At 55.7% G+C, this 22,078-nt stretch overlaps 1 protein-coding gene across 1 annotated transcript; it reads left to right on the top strand.

Annotated features, from left to right (window-relative positions):
* Positions 1–2,850: 2,850 nt before the first annotated feature.
* On the top strand, positions 2,851–21,654 carry GPR179 (G protein-coupled receptor 179). The gene is made up of 11 exons (XM_060646257.3): positions 2,851–3,807; positions 5,119–5,227; positions 7,596–7,683; positions 8,105–8,340; positions 9,188–9,256; positions 9,864–9,973; positions 10,271–10,506; positions 10,709–10,847; positions 11,527–11,632; positions 12,186–12,332; positions 14,158–21,654. Exons 1-11 carry the CDS (start codon positions 3,014–3,016, stop codon positions 19,261–19,263), a joined length of 7,140 nt encoding a protein of 2,379 aa, XP_060502240.3. The 5' UTR covers positions 2,851–3,013; the 3' UTR covers positions 19,264–21,654.
* Positions 21,655–22,078: the final 424 nt, after the last annotated feature.

Genomic DNA, 22,078 nt, shown 5'->3' with positions numbered 1-22,078 from the left:
TCTTTTCTTTTCTTTTCTTTTTTTTTTTTTAAGTTTTCTTTATTTATTTTGAGAGAGAGAGAGAGCGTGAGCAGGGGAGGGGTGGGGGGGGGTGCGGAGAGAGAGAATCCCAAGCGGGCTCAGTGCTATCAGCACAAAGCTCCACGTGGGGCTTGATCCCACAAACCGTGAGGTCATGACCTGAGGTGAAATCAAGAGTCAGAGGCTGAAATGACTTCGCCGCCCAGGCGCCCCCACACAGGCTCTTTCTAAGGTTGGGCAAGGAATACTGCCTTTCTCCATTTCCTTAAATGCCCGAGCAAAGGAAGTATATCTTTGTATGAGCTGGATTTGCATTTGCTGAGCAGGTTTTGTGTCTACACCTCTCTCTTTCACTGAGGACTATCTAGGGGGTCCCTGAAGTGGTAGGACCCTAGTTTAAAAGGTTTGTGAATGGGTCGCCCGGGTGGCTCAGTCAGTTGAGCATCCGCCTCTCGATTTCAGCTCAGGTCTTGATCTCAGGGTCGTGAGTTCAAGCCCCCCAAGGGGCCCCACACTGGGCATGAAGCCTACTTAAAAACATAAGAAATGAAAATAAAAACTCAGAGAACTTAAACCAGTCCTGAGGTTCGCTTAGTCATTCAGCAATGGGCTGGGCTTCGGGGGTGTGGTGACGAGGCGATCAACACTGCCCCTGCCCCTCTGGAGCTTCCCAGCTAGCTTGAGCCCTAATCACCCCCTTTCCTAGATGTATGACCAAGAGCAAATGATTTAGTGCCTTTGAACCTGTGTCTCATTGGTAAAAATAGTTCCATAATAATCCCCCCGCCGCCAGGGCTGTTGTGGGGGTTATGTGAAAACTTACACAGAAATGGTAAAACGCTACCCAAACGTTGGTTGTCATTATTATGAAAAGCCTCTTGGGGGGCAAAACCGATTATTATTATGTCTTTATACAGTGTGTCTGTTGCTCCTCCGCTAACAGTCACCAGTAAGACCAAGAACTTGGAATGGGTCATTCTGCCCTTCATCTCTCTCTCTTAGCACACGGAATCAGAGAGGCTGCGGAGAGACTATGGATGTGTGATACAGGCCTGCCTCCACTCCCTGGCTTTGTGGCTTTGAGAAGGTCAACTTCACTGGCCTTCAGTTTTGGTTTTAGTTTCCTTCTCTATCCAAGGAAGTTCTGGGCTATAGGCACGTCCAGGTCTGACATCATAGCGGTTCTGCTGGGGGGTTGTCCTCAACCCCCCTCCTCGCCCTCCCCCCTGTTCCGTCCCCACTTAGGTTCCAAGGCAGAGTTGTGTGCAGGGCCCGCCTGTAAAGCTGTTCCCTGTGAAGGGAAGTTTTTAGCAACCACCACCCATCCCTTCCTACATACTTCCGGTGCTCTGGGACATCAAAGGTTCAAGGCAGTGGGCAGAGCGAGAGGGGAAGAAGCCAAGAGACAGCATGTGTAAGTGAGGCCAGGTCTCTGGGTGGGTGGGGAGCGCCATTGATGGAAGAGGGAGGGAGAGGAAGGCAGGAGATTTGTTCTATGACAGCCTGCAAGAGTCCAGCGTAGGGAAGGATGTGAGGGGTAAGAAACCTGGGAAGAGCAAGAGGGGTTAGGCACAGTTTTCATGAAGGAAGGGAGGAGACAGGACTTAGGATGACAAAATGAAAGGCGAAGAAGCAGAAGCAAAACGTTTTCGCTCTCTTCTCCCTGTCCCCATCACACACACACACACACACACACACACACACACACACACACACACACCCGTTGGCTGTGGTTGTTACCTCCATGGTGCTGGAGAAGAAAGGCTCCCCCCAGTGTGGAGGTGAAGACTTCGCAGAGACCCCTACTCTGTCATGAACAACCGTGCGCTCCTAGGGGAAGTCTTTACCTCTCTGGGCCTTGATTTACTCCTCGGGAAGGACGCTTTATTAAGGTCTCTAAGGTTGAACAACAAGGTCGTGGTGGGTTTGATGGGGGGCAGCGTGGAGAGTCAGAAGTCTGGGTTTAAGTCTCAACTTTTTTTTAAGCTTATTTATTTATTTTGAGAAAGAGAGAGGGAGAAAGAGAGAATACCAAGCAGTCTCTGCAGTGTCAGCACGGAGCCCGATGAGGGGCTCGAACCCACGAACCGCGAGATCATGACCTGAGCCTAAACCAAGAGTCGGACGCTTAACTGACTGAGCCCACACAGGCGCCCCTGAGTCTCAACTTAAAGTGAGCATCTATGTGATCTTGGGTGAGTCTCTGAGCCTCAGTGTCTGCCTCTGTGAAATGGGGATGAGGATGTTGACCCTACTTACGTGCCTGTGGGGAAGATTCATTGAGATAACGTACATGAAAAACACTTAATAAACTGCCACCGTTTGTACAAAGATTGACTGTAGTTATATTAGGCTCTCTTCCCCACCCTTGCCACCCCCAATCTCAAATTCCAGTTCGGCAGCACGGTGTCAGGGGGATACGGGCAGCCACAGCAGATTGCCAGGACCTGCAGCTTGGCCCTTTATCGTGCCCGTCGCAATTGCTGCCAGGAGGCTGAGTGGAGCAGAGGGGTGGAGAGAGGGGCACGAGCTCATCTGTGGTTGCTATGGCGCCCCATCCAGGATTTGCCCATCTCTCCTAATGGAGCAAAGGGCAGAGGGAGGGAGGAGGGAGGGAGAGAACAACTGGTCTTTTCCTCTCCCCTCCCATTTATGTCTCTCTGGAGCTGATGTAGGGTGGGGAGTGGGGGGAGGGAGCCTAGATGCTGGATGAGAGGAGGAGGGAAGAGGGGTGGTGCCAGGATTAAGAGGGTTTCCAATGGGGGGGGGGGTCACACTGAGAGAGGAGGGGCAGAGCCCTCATGCCTACATCCAGAAGCCTGCTGATGACGTTAGAAGGAAAAACAGGCAACACAGCCCAGTGTGAGAGAGAGAGGAAGAGAGAAAGCCAGGACAGGAGGCTGGGAGCCAGCCAGCCTCTGCCTGGGCTCTCCTGAGCCTGCTGATCCCCCAGGCAGCCTGGACCCTGGGGTCCCCGAGAGCTGCCCCGAAGATGGGCACCAGGGCAGTGGTCATGCCCCACCCTGTATGGGGGCTGCTGGGCTGCTGTTTCTTCTGCAGCTGGGCTCTGGGGGACCCACGGCCCCTCCGCTCTCTGCCGCCACTGTCCTCCCAAGTCAAGCCGGGCTCTGTACCTATGTGGGTACCCCCAGAGGGGGCTGAGGCAGCCCTGGCTTTTCTCTACTCTGGAGATGCCCAACAGCTGTCAGGGGCTAATTGCACTGAGCGCTACGAAGCCCACGGCGCAGGAGCCAGACCGGGGCTCCCCCCAGTCCTGTGGAGGGCAGCGGGCACCCTTGCCCAGGCCGCCAATTTCCTCAACATGCTGCTACAAGCCAACGACATCCGCGAGTCCAGTGTGGAGGAGGATGTGGAGTGGTACCAGGCACTGGTCCGCAGCGTGGCCGAGGGGGACCCAAGGGCGTACCGGGCTTTCCTGATCTTTAACCCTCCACCAGGGGCCAGCCACCTGCAGCTGGCCCTGCAGGCCACCCGGATAGGGGAGGAGACCATCCTTCAGGACTTGTCTGGAAGCAGGGTACAGGAGGAGAGCCCAACCGGGGCCCCGGACACCTCTGCCCTGCAGAAGCGGGTGCTGACCAATGACCTAGGGAGCCTCGGCAGCCCCAAGTGGCCACAGGGGGACGGCTATGTGGGAGACATGCAGCATGTGAAGCTATCTCCCCCCTTTCTGGAATGCCAGGCCGGCCGGCTCCGTCCTGGCTGGCTTATCACGCTTTCTGCCACCTTCTATGGACTCAAGCCAGACCTCAGCCCAGAGGTCAGGTAAGTACGTTTGTGCAGTGTTCGACGCGTTTGTGGGTATGTGGGGGTGGGGGGCTCAAGTCCAGCCAGCTGTGCGTGGGCCATTTGGCACACGCATACGTATCTGGGGGGCACAGATGTGCGTATTCGCATTCAGCTGTGTATATTTGCAGTTGACTCTGGGATTCTGTAACTGTTAGCACACACAGGTGCGAGTATACATAGTGACATAGCGTGTATGAATCAATCCACTTACATGTGGGGATACGCATGTGTGCGTATGGACGTGTGGATGTAGCAGGGCACAGGTCTCGGCGTCCACGTCTGAGTAGTGGGGAGAAGGCAGGGGAAGGCTTGATGTGGATGACAGTGATGGCCCAGGCACGAGACGTCTCAGAAGAGCCAGGCGGGCACTCCAGGAGCCAAACCTGCTGCTCTCTAGCCGTCTAGAACTGTAAAAGGAGACTTCTCCAAGGGAGGAAAAGTTCTTTGGGGGGCGGGGGCGGGGGTGGTGGGGAAGCTTGGAACCATTGCCCTTTCCGTCTAGGCCAGGTCCCCAGGGTCACTCCCAATGGCTATACTCTTAGATCAAGTGGGTTCCAGTCCTGCCTGTCCTGACTGGTACTCTTCAAATAACCGACTTTCTCCTTCAGAATAAAGAGGTCACTGGGAGCCCTGGTGGGAAGGAGGCAGCAAATGGACACAGAACTGCAAGGCATGCGACAATCAACATTGTTTTCCCAGCTATGTGTCCCCATTCATTGCTCCTAGCAGGGTTCCCTCGTGCCAGCCAGCAGCCTGGCTCCTAGCCAGCGCTCTCCCCCGCTCAGCCCAGAGCAGGGGTGGGGAGCCCTTGGGCCAGGCAGCTCCATTCCACAGTTCCTTTGCTGTGATCAATTCAGATCTGGTTTGGGCAGAGTGTGGGGGGTGTGGTTAATAGCTGAGTTCTGTGTGTGTGTGTGTGTGTGTGTGTCCATGCAGTGGAGAAGTGTGAAGATCCCCTTCAGACAGATCATCAGAGCCCCCGCTCCCACATGTCTTGACATGCCCCCTCCCTCCACCCATTGATAGAAACCAGGACATGCCAGGATGTTGAAAAGCCGAGGGATGTTGGGGGGACAACCCTCCAGGAAAGCAGATCGTTGCCCACAGAAACAGTGAGGATTAATAGCTCTAGAGACATGGAATGCAGCCCTGCCCTCTCTCCTGACACACTGCAGCCACTAGGCTAAAGGTTGCAAAGCTTGCATTCCTCCCTAGTCTGGGGCCCAAGGACACACGTCCACCTTGGCATCCTTCATGGTACCCCTAACTGCCAATTCACTGCCCTAGGGGGCAGGTGCAGATGATCGTCGATCTTCAGAGCGTGGACATCAATCAGTGTGCCAATGGGCCGGGCTGGTACTCTAACACACACCTGTGTGACCTCAACAGCACCCAGGTAAGGATAAGGAGGATGGTGACGTGGGGTGGGGCTCTAGGGTCCTGCCTCCCTTCCCCTTTCCCGTCACTGCCACCACCCAGCTCCCAGGAGTAGCTGACAAAAGTCTACCAGCCTCTCAGGGCCTCGGGGGAATCCCTAGTGATGAGATAAACAGAGATGGGATACCAGGTTTGTTAAAAGTGAGGGCACTTACTGTCAACTGTCTTTCAATAAAAAACAGAAACTAAAAAAAAAAAAAAAAGAAAGAAAGAAAGAAAAAAGAGGAAGAAGAAAATTCAGAAAGGATGCATTGATGGTCATTTCTGAGAAATTCCCAACTCCCCCGGCTTGATACGCAATAGTGCTTAAGGTTGAATGAATAATCAAAAATATGAACATTGAGGGCGCCTGGGTGGTTCAGTTGGTTGAGCATCCGACTTCAGCTCAGGTCACGATCTCACAGTGTGTGAGTTCAAGCCCCGGGTCTGGCTCTTTGCTGACAGCTCGGAGCCATTAAATATATATATATATATATATATATATGTTTATATATATATAATATTTATATATATGTGAACATTTATATATTTATATTTATATAAATTTTATATAATTATATATATTTATAAACCTATATATAAATATATATATTATATATTATATATATAATATACATATATTATATATTATATATTATATATATAATATACATATATTATATATTATATATTATATATTATATATTATATATTATATATTATATATTATATATTATATATTATATATTATATATTATATATATGTGAACATTGAAAAAGAAAGTGACCGGGCTCCTGGCTGGCTCAGTCGGTAGAGCATGCAGCTCTTGATCTCGGGGTCTTGAGTTCAAACCCCACAGTGGGCGTAGAGCGTACATTAAAAAAACAGTGAGGACACTTACAGCTTACTCCCCACCTCCCACTGGAGACAGCCACCCTCATTCCTTTGAAATCTCAGTGTGCCTCTCCCTTTTGGTACTGGGTGCTCCAGCATCCATCCCCAGGACTGCAACCTGAGCCCCTATTAGTCATCCCCTTTCCTTCTCCTGGACTACATTCTCCTTGTCGACAGAGCTCTGGGTTCCTTCTGACCCACAAAGGATGCTCTGTTGGTGTTTGTTGATCCAAGTGTAATGGTTGGTTGGAGTAGGGGAGAAATCTAACCAAAGAAGGAGCTTGAAGAGCTCTGGGACCAGTAAAGGTGATGGAACCAAAGCCAGATGCCGGCAGAATCAAAGCCATGGATGCAGGAGAATCTGGATGATGGAAAGCGATGGCTGGTAATCCTGAAAGCCAAGGGCTGGGAAACTGGGAGGCCAGTGAACTAATCCGCTCCACGGTTGCACTCGACTGCATGTTGTTCCTAGGCTGAAGCGGAGCCAAGGCGAGCCCTGCAGGCTGCTGGGAGGTGGGGCGGGTTTGGGCATCCGTTGCTCTTCAGGGCACATGTGTTTGAAACTGTAAGTCCAGGGATGGAGAAGGGCCGCCATTATTCGGTGCGTTATTAAACCCAGCCACAGCTCGTCTCCGTACGCATTTGTCTGATTCTGCAGACTGTGGCAAAAACAGCGTGTTCCAGGGCCCCGGGCAAGAAGGGAAGCTGGGCCCCAATTTCAGAAGCACCACCCTCCAACTTTTCTAGGTGAAAGGTGCCAGATATGGAATCTCCCAGGGTGAACCCCTTCCTTTATCCCACTGCTGTCTGTCCCTAACCACCCCCTGCAGCAGAGCTGACCTCATCCACGTGCTCCTCTTCCCTGCCTGGCTCTGAGGTCTGCTCGGTCCCCTGCTGGGCAAACATCAATGGGTGAAGGTGGAGTAAAGAGCTGGCCTTGGCATCCCACTGGCCTGGCATTAGCCTGGCATTAGGGCTGGGGAAAGCAGTCCTGTGCCAAAGCCAGATGGCACCTGGTAGGGGAAACTGCTCCTCTGTGGGGGCCTTTTCAACTCACCTGTGAGCCAAAGGGGGAGGCTGATGGGGACCCTTTGAAGCAGGATGTAGGCACATAGGTGCGATCGGACTCCGAGTTCTCTCCCAAATTCCACCTCGCCCAGCCCCTCGCTCCGACAGCTGGGCACTAGGAAATGAGACCTGTATGGCTCCTGTCATTGCGAGTCAGAATAAAAGGGTGATCTGTCCCCAAACTCTATGTTGAAAAGAGGTAACCGCGGGGCTAGAGTAGGGCTTCCAGGGAGGGAAGGCTTCCTAAGGACTAGGGAGGACTTCTGGTAGGGAGGGGCCCCTTGTATGGACCAGGGGCCGTGGATTGGAAGGTACATGTACCCTCCACCTCTTCCCAAAAGGGAAATCCCCATATAAATACCTATCATGTTTGTCATCCCCACAGTGTGTCCCCTTGGAGAGTCAGGGCTTTGTCCTTGGCCACTACCTGTGCCGCTGCCGACCCGGCTTCTACGGGGCAAGCCACTCCGGGGGTATGTTCATTGTGGTGAGGGTCATTGTGGTGAGGGTCAGGCTGGGCCGGGCGGACGGGGCACCTGAGGGAAAAAGGCAGGCTGGGAGGAGACTTGTGGGGCAAGGGCAGAAGGTCAAGAGAATCAGGAGAGGCAGGCAGGGTCCAACTTGGGGGCGTCTGCGCCTTCTGAAAATGACCCCACAACATGCCAAGCTGATGCAAGTTGACCTTGCAACGAACCCTAGCCTGGCATCACCTCTTCCTAGTACCCTGTCCTCCCCTGGGAATATCCACTTCCTCATTCCTCCCCTTCCCAGCCCTTGCCCCGGCGGTGACAGACCACCGGACGGAGAGGGAGAGGGCTACGGTGACCCGTGCGAGAGCAGGCTGGGATGCCCCGGGCCATGCCCCTCTCCTTGCACCCATCTTGTTCTTTATAGGGTTAGAAGAGAGTGCCGCCCAGCCTACTGGGCAATTCGGGTCCCCTCAGGGCAGCTCTGGGAGGCTGCTGCGGTGCCGGCCATGTGCCGAGGGCTGCACCAGCTGCGTGGATGCCACGCCGTGCCTGGTGGAGGAAGCTCTGGTGCTGCGGGCCGCGGTTCTGGCCTGCCAGGCCAGCTGCATGCTGGCCGTCTTCCTGAGCATGCTGGCCTCCTACCGCTGCCGCCGAAGCAAGGCAAGCAAGGCCCCACGTCTCTGCCCTACCCGCATCCTTCCCACCTCGAGTCCCCAGCATCAACTGGAGACCAGAGACTTACCTAAGACTAGAGCTCAGAAGAAATGGGTTCTGGTCTGAATTCTTCAACTCACCCACTGTGTGACATTAGGCAAAGTGACCCCGCTGCCTTAGATTTGTTTCCTCACCTGGAAAATGGAGGCATTGGACTTGACTCAAAACACAGTGTAGGTACTAGGGAGAAGTGATCTGGACCCTCGTGGGGCTCCCAGTTGAAAGGAGGAAGCAGGCAAGTAAGGAAAAAGCTCAGCAAAACAGAGGCAGGGGGGAAAGTGGGTATTGGTATAGCTGTGGCAGCTCAGAGAAAGGCCCCAGTTGTCCTGCCGAAGATGGTCCGGGAGAGACTTTCTGGAGAACAGGACGCTTGAGCCAGGCCTGAGGGTCAGCTAAATGGTTACCAGGCAGAGAAGGGGTCACCTAGACAAAGAATCGGTCTGACCCAAAGTTTCGAGGGAACGTGTGAGATCCCTTCTAGCTCCAACAACTTGTGAGTTGAGCCCAGGTCTCCAGCGAGGCCCAGGCTGGGATTGGGAGAGGCATGGGGCTGGGGGACTCGACCTTTGTGCCACCTGGACCCTGCTTAGCGTGGCGGAGCTAAGAGCCTGTGGTGGGAGTGGGGCCGTGGCTGTGGGCAGAGAGGGCGGAGCTGATGTTCCAAGGCAAGGCCTTGGTTCAAGGCCAGTAAAAGTGACCCCTAAAAAAGGCCTGAGACTCTCCTCCCACCATCGTCCAGCCTCTGTCCTCCCACTGCCCTGCTTATACGCCTCTCTCTTTCCTGGGTTCACAGAGGATCCGAGCCTCTGGAGTTGTCCTGCTGGAGACCATCCTTTTTGGATCCCTGCTTCTCTACTTCCCTGTGAGTTTGTGGCCAGAGTCTGGCCCCGCCTGATCCCTGGCTGGCGCCCTCCACAACCCAGAATCCTTCCTCCTTTCTGCTCTCTTGGGGAGATTCAGAGACCTCCAAATCCTCATACCCATACCTACAAATGACAGGCTGGCCTAGTGAGCTCTGGAGCCAAAGAGTCCAGGCTAAAAAGAGCCCTATGACTTACTGTGTGACTTAGGACAATTTACCTAACCTCTCTGATACTTGAGCCGCTCCTCTGCAGAAGGGAGGTGATGATGCCTCTATTGCAAGGCTGTTAGGAAGGTCAGCAATGGGCTTAGCAGAGGCCTAGCACATTAGAGGAAGTACAGTGGTGGGGACACCTGGGTGCCCCAGTCTGTTGAGCGTCTGACTTCGGTTCAGGTCATTGGCTCACGGTTTGTGAGTTCAAGCCCTGCATCAGCTCACTGCTGTCAGCACAGAGCCCTCTTTGGATCTTCTGTCACTCCCCACCCCATCTCTGCCCCTACCCCGCTCACACTCTTTCTCAAAAATAAATAAAACATTTTTTTTTGAAGAGGAAGTGCAGCTAAGAGCAGCTATTTTTGTCCCCCTCCCCCCCCCCCCGCCCGCCCAGGTGTTCATCCTGTACTTCAAGCCCAGTGTTTTCCGCTGCATCGTTCTCCGCTGGGTCCGGTTGCTGGGTTTTGCCACTGTCTACGGCACCATTATACTCAAGCTTTATAGGTAGGGTCTGGGGCAGACCTTGCTCTCATGCTGCTCACTCCGGGCTGCCCCAGCTCATCTGGAATAGAGTGGAGTTCTTCCCAGCCAGCTCCACTCCCCTGTGCGCGGCCCACCCCCCAGGCCTGCCCCTGTCACCGTAGCCCTCCCCAGCATGCAACATTTTGTGGGGTGGGGAGGCAGCACACCACGGAAGGGACAGGAGGATGGGTATTACGGAGGGGAAGGAAGCCACGGACAGAGGCCAGAGACCTGGCCCCCCTCTCCTTGGTCCTCCCCCTATGCCCCACACCCCTGTAGGGTGCTCCAGCTGTTTCTGTCCCGAACGGCCCAGCGGGGCCCCCACCTGAGCAACGGGCGGCTGCTGCAGCGTCTGGGGCTGCTCCTGCTGCTAGTGCTGGGCTTCCTGGCCGTGTGGACGGTGGGGGCCCTGGAACGAGGCATCCACACGCCCCTGGTGACCCGAGGCCACACTCTCGCAGGCCGCCACTTCTACCTGTGCCACCACGACCGCTGGGACTACATCATGGTTGTGGGTGAGCTGCTCCCACCGAGCCCGCCTCACTCTGGCCCTCAGCCCTGAACCTCCGGGGTGGGGGTGGGGGGGGGGGTCGGTGCTCCTGACCTAGTCCTCCTGCCTTGTCCCCAGACCCCTGGCCCGGGCTCCCCCCAGCACACCCGACAGAGAAAGGGGCTGCTGAGGCGGTGCCTGACTCGGTGGCCCCTGCTCTCCCACAGCCGAGATGCTGCTCCTGTGCTGGGGCAGCTTCCTCTGCTACGCCACCCGAGCTGTCCCCTCGGCCTTCCATGAGCCGCGCTACATGGGCATCGCCCTGCACAATGAGCTGCTGTTCTCTGCGGCCTTCCATGCAGCCAGGTGAGCACGGGCCCTCCTACCCGCCACCCCTCCCACCCTCACACCACTCCTTGCCTCTCCTAGGCCAGGGAACCCCATCCCACAGCCATCCTCACAGCACAGCTATGCCTTGGCAAGGCGAGGAAGGCCTCCCATCTGTAGCTCTCTCCCTACCCGGCAGACACCCTTCCTGCACCCCGTGTCTCACCCGACACCCAAAAAGAGGAAGCATGCGCACTCCTAACTCCTCTCCTATTCCCAAGCCCCGTCTCCGGCACCTCCACCATGCTCCTTCCCACACGTGCTCAATTCTCCCTGCCTTTCCCCACCACCCTCCCACGTCAGCCGATCCAGCAACAGGCCTGCTATGAGGGTCCGCGAGGACTTGGCCCTGTGGTACAGGCAGAATCGACCCACGGGACAGCCCATCACAGAGGTGTGGAGGGCAAGTCTGTGCTCTAGGCAACCAGAGAAGAGTCTGGGAGGGCTTCTCGGAGGTGGGGGCTAACGTGAGCTTGAAGTGGGACCTACATCCGAAGAGAGGGCAGGAAGAAGGAAAATTGCCCTTTCCAACCCACCCAGAACCCCCACGGAGATCAGGGCTCAGGCTGGGAGGTGAGCCAGTGAGACAGGTGAGAGGGAACAGGCCACTCCCTCCCACCCACCGGTAACGTTCATTCCCCTCCCCTCCCACCCTCAGATTTGTGCTGGTTCCCTCCCTGCACCCGGACTGGACTCTGCTCCTCTTCTTCTTCCACACCCACAGCACGGTCACCACCACGCTGGCTCTGATCTTCATTCCTAAGGTGAGGTCTTGCCCCTCCTGGCTGTGAGCCAGACCCCAGCCCCTTTGTAAGGGGCGCGCCGTGGATCTGTTGCTGCCTCAGCGCCCTCTCCAGGTCAGAGTGAGGATGACACCCGGGGGTGAGAGGGCGGAGCCACAGGGCGCGCTGAGTGGAAGCCCACTTGGGGTGGGGGTCGGGGGGGAAGCTATTGTATCTCTCCGCCTCGAATCTCAGGGCAAAGGAAATAAGAGCTAGGACTGTAGGGGTCCTTGTAACACAACTGGCAGTTTCGTTTGGTGGACTCTGAAAAATCATCTTGGAAGCAGTTACAGAGGGATGGGTTGGGGAGCTGAAGGACATGGCTAGGAATTGTGGGGGCAGGGGCTCAGGACCTCCCCTCCCCGGTCTCTGAGCTAGAGAAACTCAGGGAGAATGAGGGGGAGCAAAAGTCTCCATGCCCTCAGAATTGCAAATTAGAGAGGCTGTGAAGATTGGATTTCATGAGGCAGGTGGGAATAGGCGTGAACAGGGAGCCAAGTTGACTCTTTTTCCCTGTCACACCCACCCTGGCCAGTTCCAGAAGCCGGGGGCTCCTCCCCGAGAGGAGATTGTGGATGAGGTGTATGAGGACGAGCTGGACCTCCAGCGGTCAGCTTCCTACCTGGACAGCAGCATCGCTTCGGCCTGGAGCGAGCACAGCCTGGACCCCGGAGACATTCGGGTATGCGCCGCCCTCCTTGCCTCCTTTGGATGCTGGCTTTTCGGGACTGGGCCAGGATCGCTGCTGCCCTGCCATCTGGGCTGTGTACCACTGCAGGTCCCCTCTTGTCCCCAGCTTTCCCTCCCTCTAAGACCTGCCTCCCTCCCTTCTCCACCATTGCCCTAAGCTGCTTCCCCCTGACTCTATTCAGATGAGGTCACAAACCACCCAAGTGGAAAGACCCCCAAAGTCCCTGTGGCCCAGGCCGCAGACCCATGAGTGGAGCTCCACCCCCACTCAGCAGAGGCATCATGAGGGGCAGATTAAGAAGCCTCTCAGTCCCCATTACACTCGAGCTGCGGGTGACCCTAGGGCCAGCTATGGGGCTGGGTAGTTCAGGCAGTTAACGGCTACCAGAGATTTCCACAACAGGATACCCATTCCCTGGACCTGGCGGTCTTAGAGGGAGTTCTTCCTGAGTCTTACCTCGGGAGAGCATCTTTACTCTTCTTTTTCTGCTTAGGAGGGTCATAGTCACAGAACCCCAATGAGAGGCTCAGTGGGTAGGAAATAAGGAAACTTGGTGGTCTAAGCCCGTTGTCTGATAAAACCTAAGGTGTGGTTAACAATCTCAGGAAGCCATCTGTCCATTCCTTCTATCTCCACGGGGCTTCCTGACTTGTTTGCATCTCCCAATTCCCTCCTTGTCCCAAGTGTCTCTGCCTGGCTTTCCCCCATGTCCTCCTCACCCTCTGGGCTCTGCTCCCCTGGGAAGAGGCTGACCTGAGGCCCCAGTCGAACAGGGAGGCCAGAGAGTATGGGGGTGCGCTGCCACAGCAGTGCTGCCTTGGGCCCCCCGCTTTGTGGAACAGCACCCAGTCTCTCTCCCGATGCTGGCTCTGGGGAGAAACCCAAAAGTGTAAGACTCTCAAAGTCCCATTCCCTCACTCGCACCTGAATATGACACTTTTCACACCATTGAGGAGCTCATGCGATCCTCTTAAGGAACCAAACAGTAGGTGGCCGGTTCTTTTCTTGTGTGTGTTTAATTAAAAAATATGTTTCCATGTTTGTTTATTTTTGAGAGACAGAGCACGAATAGGGGAGGGGCAGAGAGAGAGGGAGACACAGAATCTGAAGCAGGCTCCAGGCTCTGAGCTGTCAGCACAGAGCCCAATGCGGGGCTTGAACTCTTGAACCGTGAGATCATGACCTGAGCTGAAGTTGGACGTCGGCTGCTTGACGGACTGAACCCATCCATAGAAGCAGAGAGAGGGGAGCCTGGGTGGCTCAGTCGGTTAAGTGTCCGATTTTGGCTCAGGTCATGATCTCACGGTTCCTGAGTTCGAGCCCCGTGTCAGGCTCTATGCTGACAGCTCAGAGCCTGGAGCTTGCTTCTGATTCTGTCTTCTTCTCTCTGCCGCTGTCCCCAACCCCCACTCACGTTCTGTCTCTCCAAAATGAATGAAAAGAAAAAAAAAAAAAAAAAAAGGCAGAGAGACAGAGAGCTCTAGAAATAGCCTCCAGGCACATGATGGGTCACTGGCCTCAAACCCAGGTTTCCCACCCCACAAGCCGGTGGCTTCCCATCAGATGACAGCGCCCCCAGAGAAAGGGGTGCACCCTGCATCCTTGGGTCCGAGAGGACCTGGCTGGGAGTGGACAGGCGAATTCTGAGAGTGTGCAAAGCAGGGAGGGAACACAGCTTGGTGGGAAAGAGATGTGCAGAGACAGTGGTCCAAATAACGGCCGAGGGGGAGGCAGGACAGCCCCCAGGGGGATGGAGAGAGCTTAGCCGTGCATCTGACCGGGGGCTCTGCTCTCCCCCCTCCTCCCCTTCCCGCAGGACGAGCTGAAGAAGCTCTATGCCCAGCTAGAGGTCCACAAGACCAAGGAGATGGCCGCCAACAACCCGCACCTGCCCAAGAAGCGGGGCAGCTGGCGCCAGGGCCTGGGCCGCTCCTTCATGAGGTGCCTGGCCGAGTTCCCGGAGGCCCTGGCCCGCCAGCACTCCCGGGACTCGGGCTCCCCCAGCCTCGGCAGCCTGCCCGGCTCCTCGCGCCGCCGGCTGCTCAGCTCCAGCCTCCAGGACCCCGAGGGGCCCCCGGCCCTGCGCAAGTCCCGCAGCGCCTACGACCACGACCGCCACAGCCGCCGCCGCGAGCAGGACCCGCCGCTCCTCGACTCGCTGCTGAGGAGGAAGCTGGCCATGAAGGCCTCGCGGGAAAGCAGGGAGAGCCGGGAGGCGGCGGAGGGGCCCCCGGGCCTGGGCTTCAGGTCGGCCAGCGCCCACAACCTGACGGTGGGCGACAGGCTGCCCCGGGCCCAGCCGGCGTCGCTGCAGAAGTCGCTCAGCGTGGTGGCGGGCTCCAGGGAACAGGCCCTGCTCGTAGCCAGCCAGGCCTACCTGGAGGAGACCTATCGGCTGGCGAAGGAGCGAGAGGAGAGGAAGAAGGCCGAGGCAGCCTCGGCCAGCCCAGTGAGGAGGCCATCGGCCAGGAGGCCGGAGCGAGCTCGAGGGGCGCCCCTGTCAGCCCCACCTTCCCCCGCCAAGAGCCGCAGTGTGCACGGCTCCCATGCCGCCGCCGCCGGGAGGCTTCAGGAGGAGGCCACGAAAAGGCTGCCTCACCCGCCCGTCCGGCACCAGGTCTCCACACCCATCATGGCCCTGTCCGGGGCCTGCCTGGGAGAGCCGAGGATGCTCTCCCCCACCTCCACCTTGGCTCCCGCTCTGATGCCGGCTCCAGCCCCAGCCCCGACCCCGCTGCCCGCCCTGGCACCAGTCCCAGTACCCCCCCAGAGCCCCAGCTTGCTCACCTTCATCTGCCCCTGGGAGAATGCAGAACTGCCGGTCAAGAAAGGAAATGTAGCTCCAGAGGGCCCCGCGGGGCCAGAGCGAGGCAACCACTCCCCTGCCCCGGCTCGGGCCAAGCTCTGGAGGGCCCTCTCGGTTGCAGTTGAGAGAAGAGGGACGGGGGAGAGTGGGATGGCCACAGAGGATGGACGTCTCCAGGGGGAAGCCGGTGAGGGGGACGAAGACAAGTCCAAGGTCTTCTCTAAATCCCACAGCCTCAAGACCCCTGTTCAGCAGGGTTCCATGCACAGTCTCGGCCTGGCTATCAAAGCTCTGACCCGTTCTCGGAGCACTCACAGAGAGAAGGAGAGCGGGGAAGGGAGTCCTGAGCCGGAGGAGAAGGGCAGAGCCTCGGGAGAGGGCGTGGGGGCCTGCCCCCGATCTCCCAGGCTAGGCCGGCCCAAGGCCGTGAGTAAGCAGGCCGCCCTCGCACCCTGTGACGATGAGGAGACCCTCCAGAACCAACAGAACGCTCACACCAGCAGAATGCTCCAAGTCTACCACCAGGAGGGCAGCAGGGAACAAGAAGAGAGAGGCAGGAGGGCATCCCAAGGTCCCGGGGAGGCAAAAGTAGAGAGAGACGGTAAAGCGGGGTCTGCTGCCCTGAGGCAAGCCAGGCAGGGCACAGTCGGGGACAAAACTGCCGAGCGAGCAAAAGAAGCCCCCGTGGGCTGGCGGGAACCGCCCAGAGCTGGCCTCCAGCCCACGGGCAGTGCTGACCGCAGGACGCCAGAGGTATGCCCCAGGGAAGTCGCCCAGTCAGAAGCAAGTCAGCCTGACAGTAGCAACAAGGCCCAGACCTGCCCCTGGGAGGTGAGTGAAGGGGCCCCCGAGAAGGGGACACAACAACAAGCTCTAGATGACTCCCAAGAGAGAAGGAAGGCGTCGGAAAAGTCAGGGCCCCAAAACGTGGCTGTCGTTGCTCGGAAAAAGCCAGAGAGGCTGGTCAGGGGGCAGGAGGTGGTATGTCCCTGGGAGGGTGCTGATCCTGGGAGTCTGTGCTCTTGGTCAGCCTCTCGGGACTCTGACAGAAACGACGGCAGGTCTGAGGCAGCGGGCTGGCTAGAAGCTAGAGAGGTGGAGAGGCCTCAGCAGGGAGCCACAGGCCCAGGAGCTTGTATACCCGACACTACCAAGGCAGAGCTCTGTCCCTGGGAGGCATGTGAAGGAGAGAATGGAAAACCATTCCAGGAGGGAGTGAAGCTTCCCCAGGAAAAGCAGGAAACCCCCAAGAAAGCAACCTTCTGGAAAGAACAGAAACTGAGTGGAGACTTGGAGTCTTTTTGTCGGTGGGAGAGGACAGATTTCCGGGGTCCCTCAGCAGTCTCTACTCCGGCCCCGGGAACCCCTGTGTGTTCCGGGAGTTTGGGCACTAGCATCTCGGAGGTGTGTCCATGGGAGGCAGGAGATGCTCCCGTCGGGAAAGCAGAGGTCTGTCCCTGGGAGCTGGGTGATGAGGTAGTGGGGAAGGAACTGCCGGGTCAGGGGACAGGTGGAGAATTTCTCCAGGGAAAGGGGAAAGCCTCTAGAAAAGGGCTCTTTGGAGAGATGGGGGAACAAACTGGAAAAGCAGTGCAGAAAAGTAGTCAACAGCAGGAGTCAGTGTGTCCCCAGGACGGCACAGCCCCTGGGCACCCCAGCCCGTGTCTAGATAATTTCTCAGCCAAAGGTGGTGGCCAACTCCTCAGCAATGGAGGAAGCAGGGCAACACAGGTATGTCCATGGGAAGATCCCAGGCCAGAGCTGAGGGAAGTAACACCTGCCAGGGCAGAACTCTGTCCCTGGGAGGTAAATGAACGAATAAGAGAGGACTGGACATCAGGACAGGCGGCAAAAGCAGGAGAACCTCCAAAGGACAAGGAGAAAATGCCTGGAACATCAGGAATCAAAGACGGCGCAGCTTGGGAAAAGCCTGAGGGACAGCTCCAAAATACAGAAGCAGTCTGTCCTTGGGAGAACGTGGACCCTGGCAGCTTCTCCCCACAACCAGGTCCTCAAGACACAGGTAGAGCCGAAGCCAGTTTCCACATGTCAGGCAGTGTGGGAGGCAAAACTGCCGAGATCTGTCCCTGGGACATGGAAGAAACCATGCGTGCCGAGAAGGCTGAGGTCTGTCCCTGGGAGGTGAGTGCTGGAGCAAGGCAGGAAAGAGCTTTGGGAGTTGAGGCCGTTAGGAAATTTCCAAATGACACAGGAAAGGCTTCTGCAGGTCCTGGACCCAGCGAGATAGCTGTTACCTCTCCAAAGAAGCCGGAGGGGCCAGCCTGGGAGCGGGAGGTGGCCTGTCCCTGGGAAAGCTTGGATCCAGGGGGCTCCTGTCAGCATTCGGACACTCTGGGCACTGACAGACCAAAAGGTGGACTCCGGGAAACAGACCATGTGGGGTGCAGGGCAGCTGAGGTGTGTCCCTGGGAAGTGGAGGAAGCACCTACCAGTGAGAAAGCCAAGATCTGTCCCTGGGAGGTGAACGAAGGAGCTACTGGGACAAGATTGGAACAAGAAAGGGGGAGTGACTCAGCAGGACAGGAGAAAATTCTAGAAAAGGGGAGACTCACCTCCCTGGGAGAAGACAGATCAAAATGGGAGACAAAACAGAGTCAAGAAGAGGAAGCTAGTTGTCCTTGGGAGAAGGACTTGAGGGCTCCCTCTGCTCAGGGCCCCGAGGTCTCAGACTCATCCCTCAGCACGAGTGGCAATGTGAAAGAGGGACATTCCTTGCAAGCGAGGGATGAGGCAGTGGAGGAAGGGGACCTGACGCAAGATGCAAAGATGGGCTCCTTCCCAGAACACAGAACCCCAGTAGAAGCCCCGTCTTCAAAAGCAGGAGAATTCACTACTGAAGACAGGGGGAAAGCAAGCAAAGAGCTACAATCTGTCTGTCCACGGGAGAGCATGACCCCGGCAGGTGCTTCCTCCCACCCGGACGGTCAATGCCGTGACCCACCTAAGGCCGGCTCTCAGGACCTGGCTGGCGCTGGGGGCAGGCTTGCTGAGGTGTGCCCATGGGATGATCCTAACCCTGATGGCAGCGCCAAAGCTGATATCTGCCCCTGGGAGGTGACTGAAAGGGTCCCTGACGAAGGGATGGCAAGACAGGATGGGAAAGGGACACCTCAAGAGAAGGGGAAGGTCCCAGGAAGACCAGAGCCCCAAATTGTGGCAGTTCAGGAAAAGCCAGAGAGGGCAGATGGGAAACAGGAGGCGGTGGGTCCCTGGGAGAGTCAGGATTGTGGGGGTCCGTCTCCGCAACCAGCCCCACAAGCTTCTGCCAGAAGCGAAGGCAGTTCGGAGGCAGCAGGCAGTGTGGGGGCCAAGGTGGTAGAAGTGTGTCCGTGGGAAGCAAGAGAGTCTCCATCTGCTAAAGAAGCAGACATCTGCCCTTGGGAGGCGAAGACAGAAGCTGCTGAGGAAGGGGGACTGGAACAAGAGGTGGACGGAAAATCCCAAGGGCAAGGAGAGATGATCCCTCAAAAGGCGGCATCTCCGGGGACTGAAGAACACTTTTCAAAAGCAGCAGCAAAAGTCAGCAAAGAGCAGGCGACAGTCTGCTCAGGTTCCGGGGAGCTCCTCCCCCAGCCAGATGCTCCGGACACTGACCAACCCCAAGTCGGTCCCCACGGAGTAAGCAGTACGGGGAGCAGGGTGGCAGAGCTGTGTCGATGGGAAATCACGGATCCAGAAGGAAATAAAATAAAGGGCACCATGGCAGACATCTGTGATTGGGAGGGAACTGGAGCCCCACCTGAGGAATCTGGCCTTCTGGCTTTAACAGCAACTCAGACAGAAATATTTTTCCCCCCAGCCCCTGAGAACCCACCATGCCTTTTAGTCCACAGACCTCCGGGTAGCTTCCTTCCAGAGAGCAAAAGCCCCCGCCCTGAGGGGAGCAAGGCAGCCACTACTTTTACTCTAGAAGGGGTCCGAGAACTCCAAGGAGCTTCAGGACACGAGCCAAGGACCAGCTCAGTCCCAGAGCCAAGTCTCCAAGAAGCTGAGGCTCACGAGTCTTCCTCCTTCGCTGAAGACAAAGAAGTGGCTTCTATAGCTCCATATGAAGAACTCTCCCCTCCAACTGTCTATCCTTGGGACTGCGAGTAACAGATCCATCGGGTGAGGCCAGACATCTGGTGGCTGGTTTTTAAGAGCCAAAGTCCTTTCCAAGTCCTCCATGTTCCCCAAGAGCCAAGTCAAAGACACTTGGCCACTTGCCCTCTCCATGAAGGCCAGAAGTCAATCATTCGGACGACAAATTGTACAAGAAGGGTGCAGCTCAGACCCCAACAGAAAGTCTTGTCCTCTCGTTACTTCCCACTCTTCTTCCTGCTCCAGGGAACCAAGGCGAGACCCTCTGCTTCTGACGAATCCCCCCATCCAGCTAGAGGACTCGACACAGCTGTGTCTGGACACTCATAAGGCCAGTGTTTGGGATGAAAGGAAGTCAGCAGTGCCCAGCCCACATTTTCTCATAAAAAGACCCCTTTTTTGAGAAGAAACTATAAACCATGCAAGGCACTGGCAGCGTTAGGGTCTGAGGAATGCTATAAAAGGTCACCACAGGAAGCTTAAGAAGCCACTTAACTCAAGTTCAAAGATAAATCAGGGGGAAATCCTTAAGTTTATTTATTTTGAGAGAGAGAGAGAGAGAGAGAGAGCAGGGGAGGGAGTGAGAGAGAGAGGGAGAGAGAATCCCAAGCAGGTTCCACACCATCAGCGCAGAGCAGGGGGGAAACTTAATGGCTCAAAAAAAGTACCCAAAATGCCTTAAAGACCTTGTCATTTTGACTTTGGAGCTCCAGTTTCTGCTGTGTTGATCCTCATACCTGCCCTGGTTGGCTGCTCAGGTAGAGCCAATCAAGCACTCTTACTTCCTTATCAATATCTGGCATCCAAAGCAACACCAGAGACAGCATAGAAGGCAAGGCAGCGGCTCCACATCCCCACACTGGCCAAGGGAAAGTTCTCCCTTCCAGACACCCCCTCCAGTTTAAGGAGTGTGCCTCTTGCTTTTTCAAATCGTTCCTCCCCACTTCTGCCCCATCTTTGGCTAGTCTCAAGCTCATCTCACTGGCTCATTCTCCTCCCAGCCTTTCAGGGCTGTCACCAATGGGACCCCTCTCTGCTTGTCCATGCAGCTGGAGGCAGGGGAATTTCTGGCTCTGATGTGAGAAAGCACTCCAAACCGCTTGCTCAGTAACAAGAGGCCCACAACAGTTACCTTCCTGAGAAGCGAGAAAGAAGGTCCTGTTTGCAGTCAGCACAAGAATTACCCTCAGAAAGAGTAGCGCTACAGGGCAGGTTGTCCTGAGGGCCGGTGAAAAGGCATCATGTAAACACAGTTTTCTTCTTAGTGAGCTCGGCTCTATCCTCTCAAGTCAGTTCAGGCTACCCCGGCTTAAGTAATCCTAGAGACCAGTGCCGGAATAGGAGGATGTTAACCAGAGGGAAACAAGGAAGGAGAAAAGCACTGGTCAAAAAAGCCCTAGAATTGGCAGGGGTGAGGTGGGGGGAGGAAACAGGCTGAGCCGGGCAGGGGCACTGAAGATGGCAGTAAGCCCACCCTCTAACTGCACAGATACTGATGCCATTCACGGGGAAGAAAAAGACAAAACGAGAGGACCAAATACCCAATGGGGAGGAAAAAAATGAGTCTGCATACAAATACCGTAGGCAGATTCAGGACTTTACAGAAGTAGCAAAATGCTCCATTTCCAAAAAGAAGGAATGGAAAAACTTTGTCATTCAGGGACCAGATGCCCCTGTTCCCATATCTAGCCTCTCCCACTTACCTGGACTGGGATTTCAGGGGAGTAAAATGTACTGTTGCTCTGGGCTCCTGCTAGTTAACCTCACCGCTCCTAAGTTGGTGAGAATTTTGCTAAGCGCACAACAGAACAATTCCATTGTGTCTGGTCTAGCTAGGAACAGAAAAGTGATTCCTTTCACTGCTGTGAAACCATGGGGAAAAAAAAAATAAAGAATGCTTTCTCTTGACCAATAAGCAGTGGGTTCTAGCTTATTCATTATGGTGATTTTCTTTTTTCCAACGTTTTTAGAGAGGGACGGATCGGTCAAACAAGAGCAAGCCGGAGGTAACTACACTGCGGCCTTCAGGACTTTGAGGTGGTCTGGCTAATTCTCGGCCTGTATCCAGCTCCATGGCTGGCACTGCAGATGGTCTCTGCCTGGCCCTTCAAGCAAATCCTTCACATCTGGGCCATTTGCTCAGCTGGATTTGATCCCAAGGGGAAATGAAAATTGCACTTATCCTCTGGCTCCCTGGTGGCAGCTACCGCTTAGCTGCTATTTAGGATTATCTAGAGACCCCTGAGACAGATCTAGGGGAGTGGGATGAAACAGCTTATTTGAAGCACTGTTTTTATATATTCAGAGAAATCAATCGGTCATGTGCCCATTAAGCGTGTTTCTTCACATCTCTGCTTCCCTGCCCTCCCTGGATTACTTCCCCTTCCTCCATACTCCCCAGCTGTGGATCCTGCTGAAAGCACTTGCCTTCTCATTTTGCCTTAATCCAGGGCTCAGGCAAATAGGATGTGGCCAAACCTCACTTCAGACATGCTGCAGACTGATGTACATTTTAAGCCAAAAGGGCTGAGACTAAACGGTATATGATAAAGAGTGGCTGCTCTGGATTAAGCCACCGGTGCTGCCTCTCCCCGGGGCATACACATCTTGTTCCCACAGTCTGCATTCAACAGCTGTTGTAAAAAGATCAGCTTTCCCCAGTGAGGACTGGTCTGTTGTCTGCCTTGCCGAGACGGTAGTTGTAGACAGACTGAGGAGTTAGGTTACATCAGTTACTAGATGTAGAGGAGTTACATCAGTTACTAGAAACTGATTCTGGTTTCTTTGGATTCTGCTCTCAGGATAAGATCAGAACAGATTAATCCTGACC

The sequence above is a fragment of the Panthera onca genome, chromosome E1 (assembly GCF_046562875.1).
Source record: "Panthera onca isolate mPanOnc1 chromosome E1, mPanOnc1 haplotype 2, whole genome shotgun sequence".
In the NCBI taxonomy this organism is placed as follows: Eukaryota; Metazoa; Chordata; class Mammalia; order Carnivora; family Felidae; genus Panthera; species Panthera onca.
This window is presented reverse-complemented; position numbering and strand designations above follow the sequence as displayed.